Source organism: Schistocerca nitens, chromosome 4, assembly GCF_023898315.1.
Source record: "Schistocerca nitens isolate TAMUIC-IGC-003100 chromosome 4, iqSchNite1.1, whole genome shotgun sequence".
Lineage (NCBI taxonomy): Eukaryota > Metazoa > Arthropoda > Insecta > Orthoptera > Acrididae > Schistocerca > Schistocerca nitens.
The window spans coordinates 235,857,669-235,875,613 of record NC_064617.1 but is presented as its reverse complement, the minus strand read 5'-3'; the positions used below and the strand labels follow the sequence as shown (position 1 = coordinate 235,875,613).

At 39.9% G+C, this 17,945-nt stretch overlaps 1 protein-coding gene across 3 annotated transcripts in view; it reads right to left on the bottom strand.

The window, feature by feature from the left end:
- LOC126253283 (integrin alpha-PS1) overlaps positions 1–17,945 on the bottom strand; it is a 618,322-nt gene that overhangs the window by 106,580 nt on the left and 493,797 nt on the right. For 2 of the 3 annotated variants that reach the window (XM_049954507.1, XM_049954508.1), the window contains exons 2-3: positions 15,525–15,652; positions 11,903–11,926 (exon numbers count right to left, since the gene is read on the bottom strand). In XM_049954507.1, the coding sequence (XP_049810464.1) occupies positions 11,903–11,926; positions 15,525–15,652 (152 nt within the window). The remainder of the gene's footprint in view (positions 1–11,902; positions 11,927–15,524; positions 15,653–17,945) is intronic. The other variant, XM_049954509.1, reaches the window with a different exon arrangement.

The window sequence follows — 17,945 nt, the reverse complement described above, 5'->3', positions numbered from 1 at the left end:
AAGTGCACTAGAAGGCTTTATTTTATTAATAACTCCCATTGGTAGAAGTTTTGCAAGTAGCGCAATCTTTTGAAGTTTTTCGCGCAGTGGGTGGCCAAACTGAAGAGTGGGGCAATGTGGCAGTACTGGCACAAGATGTGTCCACTAGGACGACAGATAGCTTGCATGAGGAAGCGGCAGTAGCAGCGGTAAACATGCAAGCCCAGTGCTGAGCGGAACAAGACCGGCCCAAACAGCCACGACTGCCACAACACCACTGTCAGTATTCTCTGTTTCTGTCTTGTTCTTTCTGTTTTGTCCACCATGAACATTCGGCATGCCCTAAGCACTGGGCTACTTGCAATGCTTGCCAGAAGTCAGGTCACATCATCTCCATGTGTCTGAATGTTGCTCAGGATATGGACATAAACTGTGTTACTCTAATGCTTGTTGCTACTCTCGTGTTGTTTATCAAGTTAAGTGTTTATTGCCAAGTGGTCCAGCTACAGGTAAACACTGGATGCTGCAGCAACGTTATCGAATTCTCAAACCTTCATGATTTTGACTCACTGCCATTGACACCGGTCATGTGAAAGCTGGTCAGTTATAACAAACAGAACATTGAGTTGTTGGGACAATTTATGGCATCTACCTCTTACATGTCAGTGGTTCATCTCATTACATCTTTAGTGGCTCTGATACCGGTGTTGAGAACTTGTTCGGGACAGATGTGTTTCAGGCATTTGGATTTTTCTATCACTGATGCAATTCACCTTGTGTCCCATATGGTACTATATTCTCAATTGGAAACACTGTAGGAGGTTTCGGACTTGTTTTCAGAAGGTGTAGGGTATGCTACAAATTTTTCTGCTCAGATTTCTTTGAAATCCTTGGCTCAGTCTCATTTTTGTTGTGCGCGTCCTATTCCTGTCACCCTGAAAGATCAAGTGAAAGCAGAATTGAACAGACTTCAATCTCTAGGGGTATTGGATCCTGTTACGACTATTGAATGGTCGTCTCCACACGTTGTAGTTCAGAAGCTGTCAGGGAAACATCGCCTTTGTGATGACTTCACTACTACTGTCAATGCAAAGAGCCTTGGCGAGTCCTGATTTTGAATATTGCTTTTGGTTTCTATCAATATTTATGTCTTTCTTTTGGTGTGACTAGTGATCCTGCTATTTTCCAATGACTTTTAGAACAACTGACTATGTCTGTCCTTGGCTGCATTAATTATTTGGATGATATTGTTGTCAAGACCTCTTCCATGGCCAAACACTTGAAAAAGTTGCATACTTTGATTTCTGTCTTAGAGTCTGCAGGCTTATGGTGTAACCTTGAAAAATCACAGTTTTTTCAACTTTCTATTGTGTATTTGCACTTGGAGGTCTCGCAGAATGGGTTCACCCTCTGCCAGACCACGTCTCTGCCATTACACCTATGCCTCATCCCTTGTCCATGAAGGAGCTTAAGGCCTTCCTAGAGAAGATACCCAACTAACACAAATTCCTGCTGGGGGCAGCCGTATTGGCCCACCTATTTCATGCCCTGTTATGCAAGAATGTACCTTTCTGCTGGAGTCTGGATTGCGAACATGCTTTTCAAATGTTGAAATCTGAACTACTATCGGTCCCCTGTTAAGCTACATTCTCTCTGGACCAGCACATAGTTTTAGTGACTTACACCTCACAGTATGGCCACAGTACAGTTCTAGTGCACCGATATGTTGATGACTCTGAGTGACCTGTTGCTTTCACCTCTAAACCTCACACTCCAGCCTAGCAGCATTACTCTAAGGTGGAAAAAGAGGCTCTTGCCATAGTCTATGCTCTCCAGAAATGTCACTTTTTTGGACGGCTCCAAGTTTCACATTATTACTGACCATAACACTTGGTTTCACTGTTTAACCCTCGCACTTCCTTGCCTGACAAGACAGCACAATGCCGGCAATCTGGGTGCTGTTCTTGTCTCACTACAATCGCAAAATACAATTTGGACTATATCTGAACTTTTCAATGTGGATGCCTTGCCCCACCTTCTGTGGGTTCTGATCCTGACTTTGATCTTGAGAATTGCTTTGCTTTCATCTTGATACTGAAATGCAGGCCACGGTCAACAGTTTCTCGATTACAAACTCGCACTTAGCAGCTGCTGTTGCTGCCAACCCCGTTCTCTGCCAGGTGATTTAGTTTGTTCAACAGGGCTGGCCAGATAAACCACTGGGTCGGGCTTCAGACCACCTGCGCAACTATTTTCCTTATGGTATCACCTCTCTGTTTTTGACAGTGTTCTGCTTTTGTCCACGGAAGACCTCTCTCCAGAGTAGTCCTTTCTGCTGCACTATGGTTCACGGTTTTACGCCTTCTCCACCAGGGCCATTGAGTTTTGCACAGTCAGCTGATAGCTAGGATACATGCTTTTTGGCCAGGCACTGATGACAAAATTGTCCATTTTTTCACCGCTTGTGAACAGTACGCCCGACAAAAGGTAGCTCCCAGGCCATCTTTGCCTCCCTGGCCCACTCTACGCCAGCCATGGGAACATATTCATGTAGACTTCGTGGGTCCGTTCTTGAATTCCTGTGCGCTCTTGGTTGTAGATGCATTTTCCCAGTTTCCTTACATTTTTCGGTGCGCATCGACATTGGCTGCGGTCACAGTTCATATGCTTTTGAGGGTTTTCTACTATGGAGGGGTTGCCTTGTACCTTAGTTTCCGATAATAGGCCCCATTTCATTTCTCACATCTCAATTGTTTTGATGCCATCAAGGCATTCATAATATTACAGCTCTGCCATTCTGACAAGGTAGAATGACTAGTGCATATGATCAAGTCCTAAATGAAAAAGTTTGTTGTGGATTCTCTGCCAAATAATGCCCTTCTCTGTTTTCTGAGCACCCATCACTTCATGCCTATGGGGGAGTGGAGCCTGGCTGAATTGCTTCACGGCCAGCAGCCACGCATGATCCTCCACTTTCTGCAGCCTGCACCACACCTGCCATGGTCGGGTTCATGCAGCAGCTTCACGCCGGGACCACCAATGTGGGTGGGACAGTTTGGTGGCTGGCCCAAGTTGATACTGGCCACTGTTGTCCACAGCCGGGGATGCCATCTTTGTGGCGTCTGTACGGCCAACGGACTTGTAGCGTGCCACTTTGATCAGTTGCGCCACCACTCACCGCCGGTAGCTACTGGTTTGTGGGTACGGCCACCATCGCCATAGCTCGCCCCGTCACCCTCTGCCTCAAGCCCTTCGTTGCTTGCTATGGAGATGCTCCAGTCCCATTGACTGCCTCCTCCACATGCAGCGCCCTGGGATTCCAGCTTCCCAGCACCAGGCACCGGTCTATCTCGAGCCTCGGGTTTATTGCTGCAGCCTGCTACTCAGGTCAGGCCATCTCCACCAGTCCCTTAGCCATCATCATCTCAGCCACCAACACCAGTGGGTCCAGCCATGTCTCTTCCACACTGTGACTACCTGCTGATCACAACACAGAGATGGCAATGATGCCCTTTCCCCAGTGCTGTCATCGGGCGCTGTGCAGGACCACTGCCCTCAGGGGTGCCAGCATCTCTGTGCGTTCTAGCTATAAGCTGCGGTGCCCGCCTGACACATCATTCTACCAATGTCGTCGGCACCGGCTGGATCTGGTGGATGTCTCTCGTTAGGCTGCTGGTGTCTCTTCACAGAAGGAATAGGTATGCTGCATCCTGCTACTATTGCATGTGAGGGTGAGTGTGCTGAGTGTAGTGTCACCGTGTGTGTGTGTACTTAAAGAAATTGCCAACTGTATCAGGGTGGGCACTCTAGAGGAGCCCTGTAGGAAGCTTGCACATGGCACGGTCTCCTCTGCACCATCTACTGGTGACTCGTACTTATGTACACTTGGAGCAGCACTAACTCACGTTCATTATGTTATTTTTGTTTGTGCCACTCACATCAGTTGTTCTGTGTATCACTTGTGTTGCACCTTCTGTATGATTCTTCTTTGTCTTGTTATGTGTAGAGTCACAAGAGGCTTATTTCCGTTATTGTTCAGAGGTTTATAAATAAAGCCATATTTGTGTTACTTGGATTGTTTTTGTGTGTTACTTGGTTATTACACACCTCTAAAACCCAATGGAACACTGCAGAAATCAATTTTCCTTTGAAATTAAACATGAAAACAATCAACTTTTCTCCATTTGTATTCTCTTTGTTCCCATTTTGATACATAAACATTCTTTTATTACTTTCAATTATATGGATTTTTTTAAAAGTAGTATCCTTGTCCCCTTTTAATGCTTCTTTATAGCTACCTTGTGAACTTAATGAAAAATGAAAATGTGCTCAGCGCTGCTTTGTCATTTTAGCTTTATTCTGTCCCAGCTGGTGAATGTTTCTCATTCAAACCCTTTCTAAACTTTCTGAAACTTTGACACTTATTGCATTTTCCTGTTTTGATTTCACGCAGCTTTTACAGTATTTACTTCACCTGCCATTCCTAATTTTAAGAAACGTACTTTTAGATGATCAATAGCATTAGTTCTCAGTCTTTATGAAAATATCCTGCCCATCATTCAATAGTTACTTTGTAAAATTTTCCTTGGATTGACTGTGTACTGAAATTTGATGGGCCTGCATGAACTGACTGAATGTAATTTGTTATTTATTTAATTTACATATATAACTAAACAATAGAAAATTCAGGATGGAATGTAACAACTATGAAAAGGATAGTTGTTACTCACCCACATAGCAGACATGCTGAGTCACAGATAGGCACAACAAAAAGTCTCTCGGAAAGTGGGCTGTGTGTGTGTGTGTGTGTGTGTGTGTGTGTGTGGGTGTGTTTATTTTTGACAAAGTCCTTGTTAGTCGAAAGCTCAGTTTTCGACAGTTTTTTGTTGTGTCTATCTGCAAATCAGCATCTCTGCTATATGGTGAGTAGCAACTATCATTTTTATATAATTGTTACATGTATGATTACATTAAATTAAGCAAAGTAAGGAATATCCAGTACCTTACAATGTACTAATGAAGACAATGCTTTCAAGAAACTTTGAGTTAGATTATTTTTGTAAAATAACATTACAGTGTGAATAATTTTTTTTTTTTTTTTTCAAATGTGCACATCACGCTTATATAGCCAAACCATGCTGTAACACTCCACACCACAAAAAATCAGTAAAAAGGCCTTAAACAATATAGGCATGAATGACATATTTCATTATTGTATGATGTCAACCCTGTGTAAATAAGTCATTTCTACTCTATTTCTTTAACTGAAAATTACAATATTATTATGCAACAAGCTGTATATACTTCAACTCCCAATGGAATCAGTAATTCTTTGAAAAGTGATCCCTGTTCAGCACAGAAAAGTGCTGTACAGGGTGCTCCAGACCAAACAGGAGTAAGTCAAGGATGTTAATAAGCAGATGCTCCTTTTTTGTCACAAGTATTTTTAATAGAGTTTTTTTTTTCCCACCAGTATTTCAAATTATTTTATGCCCTGAATGAAAACAAAACCCAGGCGTAATTTTCACATTGTTGAAACTGAAGATAAAACTGTCCTAATTTTTTTAATTTCTAAATCAACATAAAAAAAAACATTTTAATCATAAAATTCTACAACGTATATAAGGATGTGCGAAAGTCAGAAAATGTGGCAAGGTTTGGAAGAAACAAAATCAAATCTACATTTACTATTGTACTCTGTTGCTGTCCTACAATTTGCACATGTCTCTTGACACACAGTTACGACCATTTTATTCTTTCTTTTATTACAGCTCCTGCCAATCTGTGTATTTTCTCCGCCTCATTTTCTGAAGCAGGAGCTCTTAATTCTGTAAACTAGAGGTTACTTTTAACCCTGCCAGTTTTTCTGATTTCAGTCAGTACATAACCAAGTACAGCTCATAACTTTAGTTTTTACTTGTATTTTATCTTTCATATCATGAACTATGTCATTCACATTAACTATATATTTAACTTGTTGCTTTAGCTGTCTGAAAACAAATCAGTAATTACTCAAGTTGATCTTTAATACATGCATGTTCAGTGGCAATTATAATATTTTATTCATAATATATTTATCTGATTTTAGTTTATATCAATCATCTGTGAAAAGCCATTAAATTTTTAATGTCAGGAAAAACACTCTCACAAGCATTAAATAAAACATCACTGAAAAATATATGTCCAAAATGTCTGTGCAAGAAGAAAAAGGAAACAGTTCAAAAAGTGGAAAAATGCAAAACAATTCATCTCAGTTTTTAAGCAGCTTTGCTTTCTTTAACCCAGTATTTTGAGCACAAACATTCATAATAAACAAACCACTCAGCATCACACACAGCTGTATCTAAACTACAAACCATGATGCAAATTCAGCCAGACATTTCACTACATATCAAACCACACTCTTCAAACAACAGCTGTTTTCTTTAAGCCCACACAGTGCTGAAAATTCACATGCTCCACATCTTGCCATCCATCACAACTGTTGCAGCTTTTAAATTCCATCTGAAAACTGTCATCAAAATTGTGTCTCCTTTAATGAATATACATTCCCAGATCAACATTTGGGCAGAATGCAAAGGGCAGGACAAGGAAATGGACACACAGGTGTGAAGGACTTACTACACAGAAGAGTAGACTTGTTCATACTACTGAAATTATGTTAGTGCGCACCAGAAAGGAAAATTATAAGTACTAGTCCAAAGAAACGGTAAGTGCACAACTCAATGAAAGTGTTCATTATTTGGAAAGACCAACAGTTATAACTGCTTCTGAATACAAATGGTAAATAAAGCAATGTAATATTTCATTATCCCCAAGCATCTTTTTAAAAGAGGTGAGACATTAAGGGTAGTTTGCCTTATCAACCTCTTACAGGTATTAGACTCCTACATATAAAGCTCAAATGTTATCTGCCTTAGTAATTGAGAAAGAACTCGTACAGGTACCAATTATTAAATAACAGATGAGGCACAAATTTGTAATAACAGTACCTAGAACCAAACATTTGCCTTATTCCCAGTAATATTCCCTTTGTCTCCTATGCTATCCCGTATTAAAAGCTACCAAAGCCCTCTAAAATATTAGGCCTCTACTGCAGATGTTACTGTTAAAATTTTTCTGTAATGTTATTTTAATGATTATTAGCTGTGTTATGTGGTATGTTAATATGCTGGAAAGTGCTAAGAGAAGAAAACAGCTTGACCACATGAACAACACTGTCAGTTCCCAAGCAGAATGAGTGAGTGAGTGAGTGAGTGAGTGAGTGAGTGAGAGAGAGTTTGTTTGTGTGTGTGTGTGTGTGTGTGTGTGTGTGTGTGTGTGTGTGTGTGTGTGTGTGTGTAATTTTCATTATCTCTCGAGTTTTAGTCAATAGTATTATTTTAGTGATATCCTTAACAGAAAATATAGACTCTGCACTTCTTTATTCCTAAAATCCATTTTATGGAATATAAGGTACAGATATCAAATTTCAGGTATAGATGTAACTTTGTGGTGGAAAGCAAACTACTTTTGTTGTTACATTCATTGTCATACAGCCTTCTCAATATTTTTTTTTTCAATTAAATAAAATTTATTTCATAACTTCATTATCAGGAAAATTAACAAATATTGATTCACTATATCGATTGCCATTACTGCTTCTTTATTTTAATTCTGATATTAACCTTAGCGTTTATAAGTAGTTTTGAGTTTTTTTAATGGATGAGGGGTGTTCAAAAGAAAAGTTATGACACATCACTTTGGGTATAACTGAAGTCTTTATTCAAAAGTAATAACCAGAGGACTGACTATCTCACTGTTTCACAAGCTGAAGGATTCCCTGTTCCCTTACATCTTGTGGCCAGTCCTCCACTGTGTTCTTCACTTCCTGATCCGAGTTGAAGCACTTCCCTTTGAGATGCTTTTTTAGTGGACCAAGCACATAGAAGTTGCATGCTGAGGCTTTAGGGCAGATGCTCAAGCTGCTCCCACTTGAACTTGGCCATTTGTGTGACCTTGGAGATGTCTGGATGTGCGTTATCATGGAGTAGAAACACTTTCTTCACGAGCAGCAGAGACCATTTGCTCTTGATGGACTCGCATAGGTTGCCGAGTGTCTCACAGTACACGTCACTGTCAATGGTTTTTCCATGCCTGAGGAATTATACGAGTATCTGATCTTGGATGTGTAAACAGACAGAGAACATTACCTTGCCTGCTGAGGACACAGCTTTGAATTTTTTAGGGGGAGGTGACGACGCATGCTTCAATTGCATGTGTGTCCCTAGTTGTCTCACTACTGTCAACCAGTTTGGTTGTTAAAAAAATTTGTACCTTGTCATTTGATCATTCCTCGTACACTTATCTCTTACTTTGCCTGTTTATTTCTGATAAGTTAAATGTCAATTTTTAAATTATTTTTTATATTATTTATTCATTCATTGCACACAACTAATGAGTTTGTTTTAAACTATCTAGTACTCTAATTATTTTCATCCTTGTATCAATTCATCTGTTTGCAATGTTTCTTCATATATTCTTCAAATCCATTCTAAGTTTTGTTCGGTGAGCTTAGCAGAATTTTTTGTTGTTAATTATAATTCTAAATTTTGATTTATGTTGTATGATTAATTCAAGAATGCCAAATGTTTAAGCCTTTGTTAATTTTTAGGTGTGATTTTTCATTAGAAAGACAAGTTTTAGAATTCTCTTTGTGAGCCTGTTCTTATTCATACCATCTATGTGACTATAAAGTTGTAGTCACCATATCCAGAGAGTATCTATGACTCTTTCTGTAATTTGAGAAATTTTGTGCAGTTTGTTTTTCATTCAGTTTCCATTTCTGCACTCTGATCCTAAAATTTTCCTGAGGACTTTCCTTTTCTGTTTCTTACTTGAGACATTCCAGCAATTTTTATAGTTTCAGATGAATAAAGAGCTTCTGTTGTGAAAACTCTAAAACAGTGCTTTAATTTTCTCTCATTATTTTTACTTGTCATCTCTGTATGTGTTGATATTCTTGTTGGGTCTACAATTATATCACGCAATCATCTACATACAATATTTCCATTGTGCATCTCGCTACCATGTTCAGGTGAGTATGCGGTTTACTAATCCTGCAGAAACTGATTCGTACAGTAAGCAGTGGCCCTTTTATGTGCCACAGAACACCAACAGTGCATATGCGAGAAACTGTCTCTGATATCCGCTAAGACATGTGAAGATAGAGTGCCCTAGTAGTGAACACTGGCAAAATCGATGAGCCACTCTGTCGATACATTTTGCCTGCCAAGTCAGCGGCCATTGTTTTTTTAACGTCAGATAAAGGAGGCTTCCAAAAATTACTTAAACACTAATCCTCGTCTCTATTTATAATGTTATCTGCCAGTCTAATTTCAATGGATTCTTTTAAAATACAGTCCCTATAGCGAGACGCAGGGGCGACCGTGTGTGTCTTATAATACGACATTCTGTGTTCCTCAGTATGACTGATCTGCCATTGCAGATTTCTCAGGCTGTGGCGATGGTGCTCAATACAGGATGTCATGAGGTGTGCAAATAGTTTGGCCAATTACGTTCTCCCACTATGGCAATAGATATGATGAACACCAGGCTTCCTCAATTCTAGATCATCTTTTACTGACCCAAGGAGTTCTCTATGTTGGCTGGTGGACAAAATAAACTTTCAGTATTTTATCTTTTAAAAATGGGTCTTATCTTTGAAGATATATCACCAGTGTATAGTAGAGAAGGCACTGATACACATGTGTCTACTAGTGGTTCCAATGGAGATCCAAACACAGAATCATGACAGATCTATTTGTCTGTGTAGCCATTCTGCTTGAACATGAGCTTAAGGTGTTCCAGCTCTTCTGTGAAGCTTTCTGCATCTGAGATGGAGGACAGCCTCTCTGCCAACATCCACAGGATCCCCACACACTGGTACAGTGGGTGACAACTCGTTGCATGTAGATACCAGTCCATATGCATCAGTTTCCAATAAAGAGAGACAGTGTCCTTTCTCTAGATCAATCTATCCAGAAAAGGAAGCTTTCCATCTTTTTTTACCTCTGTTATGAACCTGATGCTAGAATGATGGTTATTAAAATATTCCAGCAAACGGTTCAGTGTGTTTATTCCATGTGGCCACATCATAAACATATCACTGACATACGTTCAAAAACAGGCAGGCCCTGTCTATCAAATCTTCCATAAATAAATTGGTTACTATGGGGACTAACAGACTTCCCAGAGCCACTCCATCAATTTGTTTTCAACAGAGGTAAAAATGATGGAAAGCATCCTTTTCTGGATGTACTGATCTACAGAAAGGACAATGGGACTGTGGGAAACATTGTTTGCCAATAATGGATGCACACAGATTGATATCTACATGCAATGACTTGTTATCCACCATATCAATGCACGGTAATCCTGCTGACGTTGGCGAAAGGGCTTTTACTCGATGCAGTAAGCTTCCTTGCTGGAACACCGTAAGCTCGTCTTCAAGCACAATGGATACACAAACAAACAATACATCATGCCTTTGAGTTTGGACTTTTACAAGAACCAGTAAAAAAAGCATGTAGATCAGTGGCTCTCCTACCACATACTAAAGAAATATATTCAAAGGTATGACAGATTTTAAAAAGATGTAATATCAAAAGTGTATTTCATCTGCCACCCCAGATAAGAGAGCTCCTTCGCTCAGTAAAAGATGATTTATGATTGTGGATGACCGGTGTTTATCAAATCCCTTGTCATTGTGAGAAAACATTCATTGTCCAGCTGCTGAGAATTCTTCTGGGTTGTATGTTTCCGCATCTCAGTGTTTGAATACCTTATTTTATAGATTTTTGATATCTTGGAGAATTGTAACACATAATTCACAGTGCAAGAAAAATTGCTGATTGTATTTTAAACTTACAATAATTATGGTCACGAAACATGGAGATGAGGTAAGGCAACTGCATTTACAATATTAGGAGATTGACCCTATCTCAAATGCTAAAATTGGAGTACACTTAAATACAATACATTACTTACGACTTTTATGTTGTGTGCACTACTTTAGTTTCTGTTCTTAATTTCACTTACAATTACACTGTTTGGCTTTTTTAAATTAATAATCATGAATCAGAATTCATGTCTTGGATACCTTACACAGGATAAACTTGGTTAAAACCAATGATCATTTTGGATATTTTGGAAACTCCGTCTACGATAAAGTACAAATGGTTTAAAAATAAAACTGACATGGGGATATATATTTATTTATTTATTTTAGTCTCCGTATTCTGAATACTGTACAGAACAGAATGCGCCTATTTTTTTACACTATGAAATGTAACTTCACAGCCCATCAGAGGTAGTACTGACCACCTGACAAGAATATATGACACCTACACATATATGCTGAATGTATTCCATCAGCTGCATGGAAATACCCAGCCTTTGACGTTAATACCCTGCTTTTCAAAATAAGTGTGATAATGTATGTGTGCAACTAGCGACAGAAATAGTCTTCTTTCTTTTTCTTAGCAATAATAAAGAACAAAGTAATTCCTTATGACGTAGTATGTTGAATACTGAAGAGGGTGTTGATCCACATCATCAATGGGAAAGGGAGCAGTATATAAATAAATTTTAATTTCTGAGACATGGTACCCACACCCATATATAATCTCTTTAACATGCACACACCACTGTTTCCCAGCAGTTCTTTACTGAAACACACTGACACACGCACACATACATACAAATCATTTCCTTTTATTCTTTCTCGATTTAAATAACAACAATCATGTGACAGTGAAAGACAAGAAGTTAGTCATTCCCATGCAGCATGCAGCATTAGTCACTCATGCAAAGCGAAGTGCAAGAGCAACCAACCTCCGAGCAATGAGAAGGGGAACACAGGGGGAGGTAGGCAACCACTTACACGAGTCATACTGCCCATCTGAGTCTGCAAACCACACGGCCAAAACAAAAAAGAAAACAAAAAATACAAAAGGTTGATAAATGAGATAAAAAATGACATCCAACATCTATTGCATATCTAAACAAACAATTCTGAATAACATGGTAAAATAAACAATATTAATCTAGACTACACTAATACAGGTCAGGAAACATTTAATATTATAAACTATGAATGGCCTTTCCACCACATACATATCAACTACTCTGTTGTTTCAGAGATTTCAGACTGCATCAATTTCAAGATGATTTGCATATTGACAAATATGTTTTCTATAGGTATATGTATCTGACACCAGAAAACACATTCTGCAAGCTGCAATGTCTTTCCCCACAAAAAAAAACATCTTTAACTCACTATAAGGTGTACAAAAAGTTATTTTATGCAACTGTCTCTAGTCCTTATAACTTCAAATAAAATCTATAAGTCTGCACCAACTGTTTGCAGAGTCTTTTTTATGTCATTCTAAAAACAGAATTTATTACTGTACGGAATGTATAACATTTTGGCCAAATAAATAATTGATGTGTCCACAATTAATTATCTGTCCACAATGGGTGTTGAATTACTCAAATGCCGGACAGCACAAACGTCTTATCTTTAAAAAAAATTAAAACGTCCAATAAGCAGTCTGAAAAGCACAGAGACTAAGGAGAAAGTGTAACACTACAAAGAAATTATCATAATGACACATACCAACAATTGCTAACAAATACTCAGGCACTAAATGCAATCTATGAACACTTATGCAACTACAAATTATTAACATATAGTACATGATCAGTAACTCAAGAGAACACACAATGAAGAACAAAAGCATTCAGGTATCTATTTTGAATGGAAGCGTTGCTGTATATCCATTTCACCTGTACAGCTAATATCAAATATGTACGACAGAAAAGTTTCTTAAATAAAATTAGAAACTACATACACAGACCACATACACATCTAATGACAACAATGCTAGATTATCTTAGTATGTTCTAGAGCCTACATGACATACCTTATCACCATGTGCAGTAGAGTGTGCCACTTTACTTACTGAAATGAAGCAAAGCAATACTTTTTGTTGCTTGATGAACACAACCAAACCAATTAAAATATGTACACCATTCTCATTGGTCAACATCCACATTATGGTAAATCAAAAGTAAAGGTAACAGAAAAGGGTTGATACTCTTATTTAATTTTTTCTCCCTCCAGTCCATTCAGAAAAAATCAGAATCTATATTCTGCGATTAAACGCCTGACTTTCAGCATGGTAATTTATTTGCATTTTTCAAAGATGTGTTGTGCTAAATAACTCAAAGATGACAGTTCCACTGACTGTAGGTCAAACAACATTAGTTCTCTCTTCAGCAAGATGAGTAAAGTATTGTATAATAACTAAAAGAATAGATGGTATCTGCAACATGTAACCATTATTTTCTAATGATATATGTGAATGACAGTACTACAGATTACTTGAAAGAAATAAGCTAGAAAATATGACAACCAATAAACCCATCTGAACATTCCTCGTACTACTGAGAGCAGCTGTTCAGTCATCTCTACTTCACACTGTTTGTATCAGAGAAGTTTGCAGCCAGTGAATCTCACATCATTCAGTTAGTACCAGTGTGTTGCTGAGCTGTGCCTGGACATTTGCCAATGGTGATTACCTACAGAATGTGGAGAAAACAAGGACTGTGGATAGTGCATACATTCTTCACAGAAACTGGGTACAAGAGAGAGAGGGAGGGGGGGGGGGAGAGAGAGAGAGAGGGGGCGGAGGGAGGATATACCAGAATACACCATAATTTTTCCAAGCAGTCTCAAAGAAATGATCAAAAGCGCTTCTCCAGTAACAGAACATCTAATCTTCTCACATGGCCAGTAAAACACAAGTATTTCTTGAAGAAGATCAACTTCACAGCCAAAATGTGGCAACATGCTATTTCTCTCTTTTCCCAAAAGACAAATAAACAAAATTATGAACATAGTTTTCAACCTCTGGAAGCAGCTATCCTGACTATGATATTCTCCAGCAAAAATGCAGCAGGGTGTAATATCATGGAGTCTTAATTCAGTGGTTCAAAAGGTGTAACATGTCCCACATTTTAAAGAAAAAGTTTTTGGAAAAGCAGGATTTGCCAGTATTCCTCAAACTTGAATGAAATGCTTTATTTGATTCCTGGCTGGGGCAGGAGATTTTCTCTGCTCAGGGACTGGGCATTGTGTTGTCCTCGTCATCATTTCATCCCCATCTCTGACACGCAAGTTGCCCAATGTGGCGTCGAATGCAAAAAGTACTTCCCCTCGGAGGCCAAACTTCCCTGAATGGCTACTCCCAGACCACAATGCCGTATGCTCGTTTCCATCTGATACAAGGATAATAAAAAATTCCCTGGACCTCACACATGAACTACTCAGTGCCATAACAAAGATCATTTGCTAAGAGTTTTAAATAAGATGTGCACGTCTCCGCAACAGTCTCCAAATTTACTCCCCCCCCCCCCCCCCCCCCACCTTTCCGCAAATTGACTAAGGCAAATGTCAGGCTCTTTGGAATGATAGTCACATAGTGTCTCCAGCTGAAACATCTTGTATCAAGATGATATAGTCTATGTGGAGACTCGATATGAATACCATCAACTGCTATGCCGGGACAGTTTGCGGAGCCACGTCAGGCTGTTTCTCTGACAAAGACACAAGAGATTTCCTTCCCTCTTCTTGTCGCATCTGAGCTTCTGGTAAGGCCCTAATGACCAAATCATCACTAGGACTTTCAAGTTTAAACTTATTACCCTCTCCCTTTAGGCCCTAGAATTACACAGCATGGTTGTATCTACTGTACATAATGTGTGACTGCTTTGTGAGAACATCCATGTTCTTTTGTTATCAATCAGAAGAAGGTTAAATGGCACTTATGAAAATTTTTTACTGCACTTGGAGCAAAATGCACAAATAATGCGGTTCCTCTTGCAAAATGAGGACAAAAATTTAAGTACATGATGTTTGTAATGTCCACTAGAACTGAAGTATGAAGTTTTCTCTCAGGTGAATGCTGCAACACACTAACTTGTTTCATTGTTGTGCTTCACAGCAGGAATCGCAAGGTTTTCGGTCAAACAACTTACTGAGCAAAGGAACTTAACACTGATGTAGGTAGTGAATTTTACTTCTCTTGATGAGATCATGTATTGGGTAAAAAAAAGATCACGTTTTGTACTCTCACTAGTATCATTTGCAAGTACTCGTCCCAGAACAGGATAATTTATCACTATACGAAATTCAGCTACTGAAGATGAGTGCAGGAGTAAGAGGAAGGATACTGAAATAGGATAACAGCTATTTCGCACGACATGGGAGCGACTAAACTCGCTGGTGCCTACGGTAGCTGACGCGTAAACTGGCCAATATGCATGTCGAATCTTCAGCACCCAGACGTAGAAGGGCTCGCGTTGGCCAGTTTATACGCCAGATAACAGCACGCACATCGTAGCTCGTTTGTCCACTCCTGTGTCGTGTGAACGGCATCAAGAAGTTCGCCAGTTTGCCGCACAGCATCCCCAGTTGGCGGCGCTAGTGTCGGTGCACTCACTTCTCTTTCCGTCGGTGACGACCTGCTCGCAGTCATCAGAGCGGGTGCTGATGGGACACTTGAACAGCGCCCCCGACCGGTTGGTGCCTGGCTGAAGGTTTTCTCCCTGAGGCGCCCCCACAAGTATCCTGAAACAGAGGAAGCATCCCTGACACTGTTGCCGAACATGGAAGAATGAGTTAGTAGAGGGGGAGAGGTCGTAACACCTTCCCCCACCACAAAGAAAATATCACTATAAGCGTTTATATTTTTACGTACGCCAATTTCTCAAGTTTCAGATAAAGTACTACGGAAACTAAATATCACGGAAATGGCGGGGGATTCTAGAAAATTGCAAGGTATGTTTATTACGAGGTACTCCTCAGTTGTTTGCCTGGGGGCCTGCCCATATGAACTTACGGTCTGCCGAGAGAGAGAGAGAGAGAGAGAGAGAGAGAGAGAGAGAGAACTGTTTTTTTTTCTGAATGTGGAAGAAAAGATACGGCATTCTCCCATTTACATCCCAGTATAAACTTGTTTGCACAATTGTACTGCAAGAGGAAATGCTTATAATGGTGAGAGCACACTTCGATTTTGAATCGTGTAAACTTCGAAGTTGGCAAAGTTGTGCGATTTTGCGGTTACCAGAGTTCTTAAGTGCTTTGCATGATGTATTTCTCTGAACTTCAGTTTCTTGCAAGCTGTGCTCAAGCGATGTACTACGCACTAATACAAATAACTTATTATTGTTATATTGGCAAATGTTTCAAATGGCTCTGAGCACTATGGGACTTAACTTCTGAGGTCATCAGTCCCCTAGAACTTAGAACTACTTAAACCTAACTAACCGAAGGACATCACACACATCCATGCCCGAGGCAGGATTCGAACCTGCGACCGTTGCGGTTCCAGACAGTTCTAATAATGTCTCTCTAGCTGTTTATGACACACGACGTTTTGCATTAGCTCCGGCAAATCTGAGATTTGTTTGTTGGGCTCGAATAACTTTCACAGCTACAGCTTTCTTAAAACTATGCTTTAAGTCAGTTCCCGAAGCATATCGTAAAATGAGTCATATTAATAATATTCTTAAGGCTTTGCGGACGTAATAGTTTTAAATATAGTTCTCGGGTTTACCGTCTGGTTTTTATTATTGTTGGTTGATTTGGAGAAGGGGACCGAACAGCCGGGTCATCGGTCCCATCGGATTAGGGAAGGATGGGGAAGGAAGTCAGCCGTGCCCTTCCAAGGCAACCATTTGCTTGAAGTGATTTAAGGAAATCACAGAAAACCTAAATCAGCGGCTTTGAACCGTCGTCCTCCCGAGTTCAGTGTACCCATCGCTGCGCCACTTCGCTCGGTATTTATTACTGTATCTCCACAACATTTGACCGTAAAAACTGTCCAGTTTCACTAGATGGTGTAGCAATTCTTTTTAAAATTTCAGAAACCGCGCGCACGAGTAAATACTGGATTCGCACTGTGGTAGAATAATCCATAAACACTCCGAGTGGCTGCTCTCCGTATATGCATCCAACTCCAGTACGTCAGAATACGAACCCAGCTCCCTGTTTGACAGGGTCTTAACCAACGTACAGCTGACGGTTGTTGCGGCAACGCTGTTGTTCCACGTGACAGATGTCGACAAACAATTAAGTATGTAGTCGAAAGGTTACACCTGTCAATGACCCACCTGAAAGATGTGGTAATAAGCTCACCGGACAAAATATTAGTGAAAACCTTCAAAGAGCGCACTGGTGTACCCATACGTTGTATGGAATCAGCGAATTAAAGTGCGTCGATATCAAGACGTGACAATGACAGAAAAGAGCCACACCATACCTACCTTCTATTGCCACAAGTCCCTGCTGGGTGAGAAATTTTATTTCACAAATCTTTAAGTGCTCATCATATATCTTACATTGACTATAGTACCAAATACAACAAATTTATAATCATAACATACGCTAGACACCTCATCAAGAGTATCTCGACGCTTATTGGTGGACATTAATACGGGCTAGAATGAGATTTTCACTCTGCAGCGGAGTGTGCGCTGATATGAAACTTCCTGGCAGATTAAAACTGTGTGCCCGACCGAGACTCGAACTCGGGACCTTTGCCTTTCGCGGGCAAGTGCTCTACCATCTGAGCTACCGAAGCACGTCTCACGCCCGGTACTCACAGCTTTACTTCTGCCAGTATCTCGTCTCCTACCTTCCAAACTTTACAGAAGCTCTCCTGCGAACCTTGCAGAACTAGCACTCCTGAAAGAAAGGATACTGCGGAGACGTGGCTTAGCCACAGCCTGGGGGATTAATACGGGCTGTGTCCACTTTTCGCTTTCATAACGACTTGAATTCTGCTGGGGGCACATTCAATGAGGTATTGATTGTCGGTGGGGGAATTGCAGCCCATTCTTCCTGAGGAGATGAAACCAGA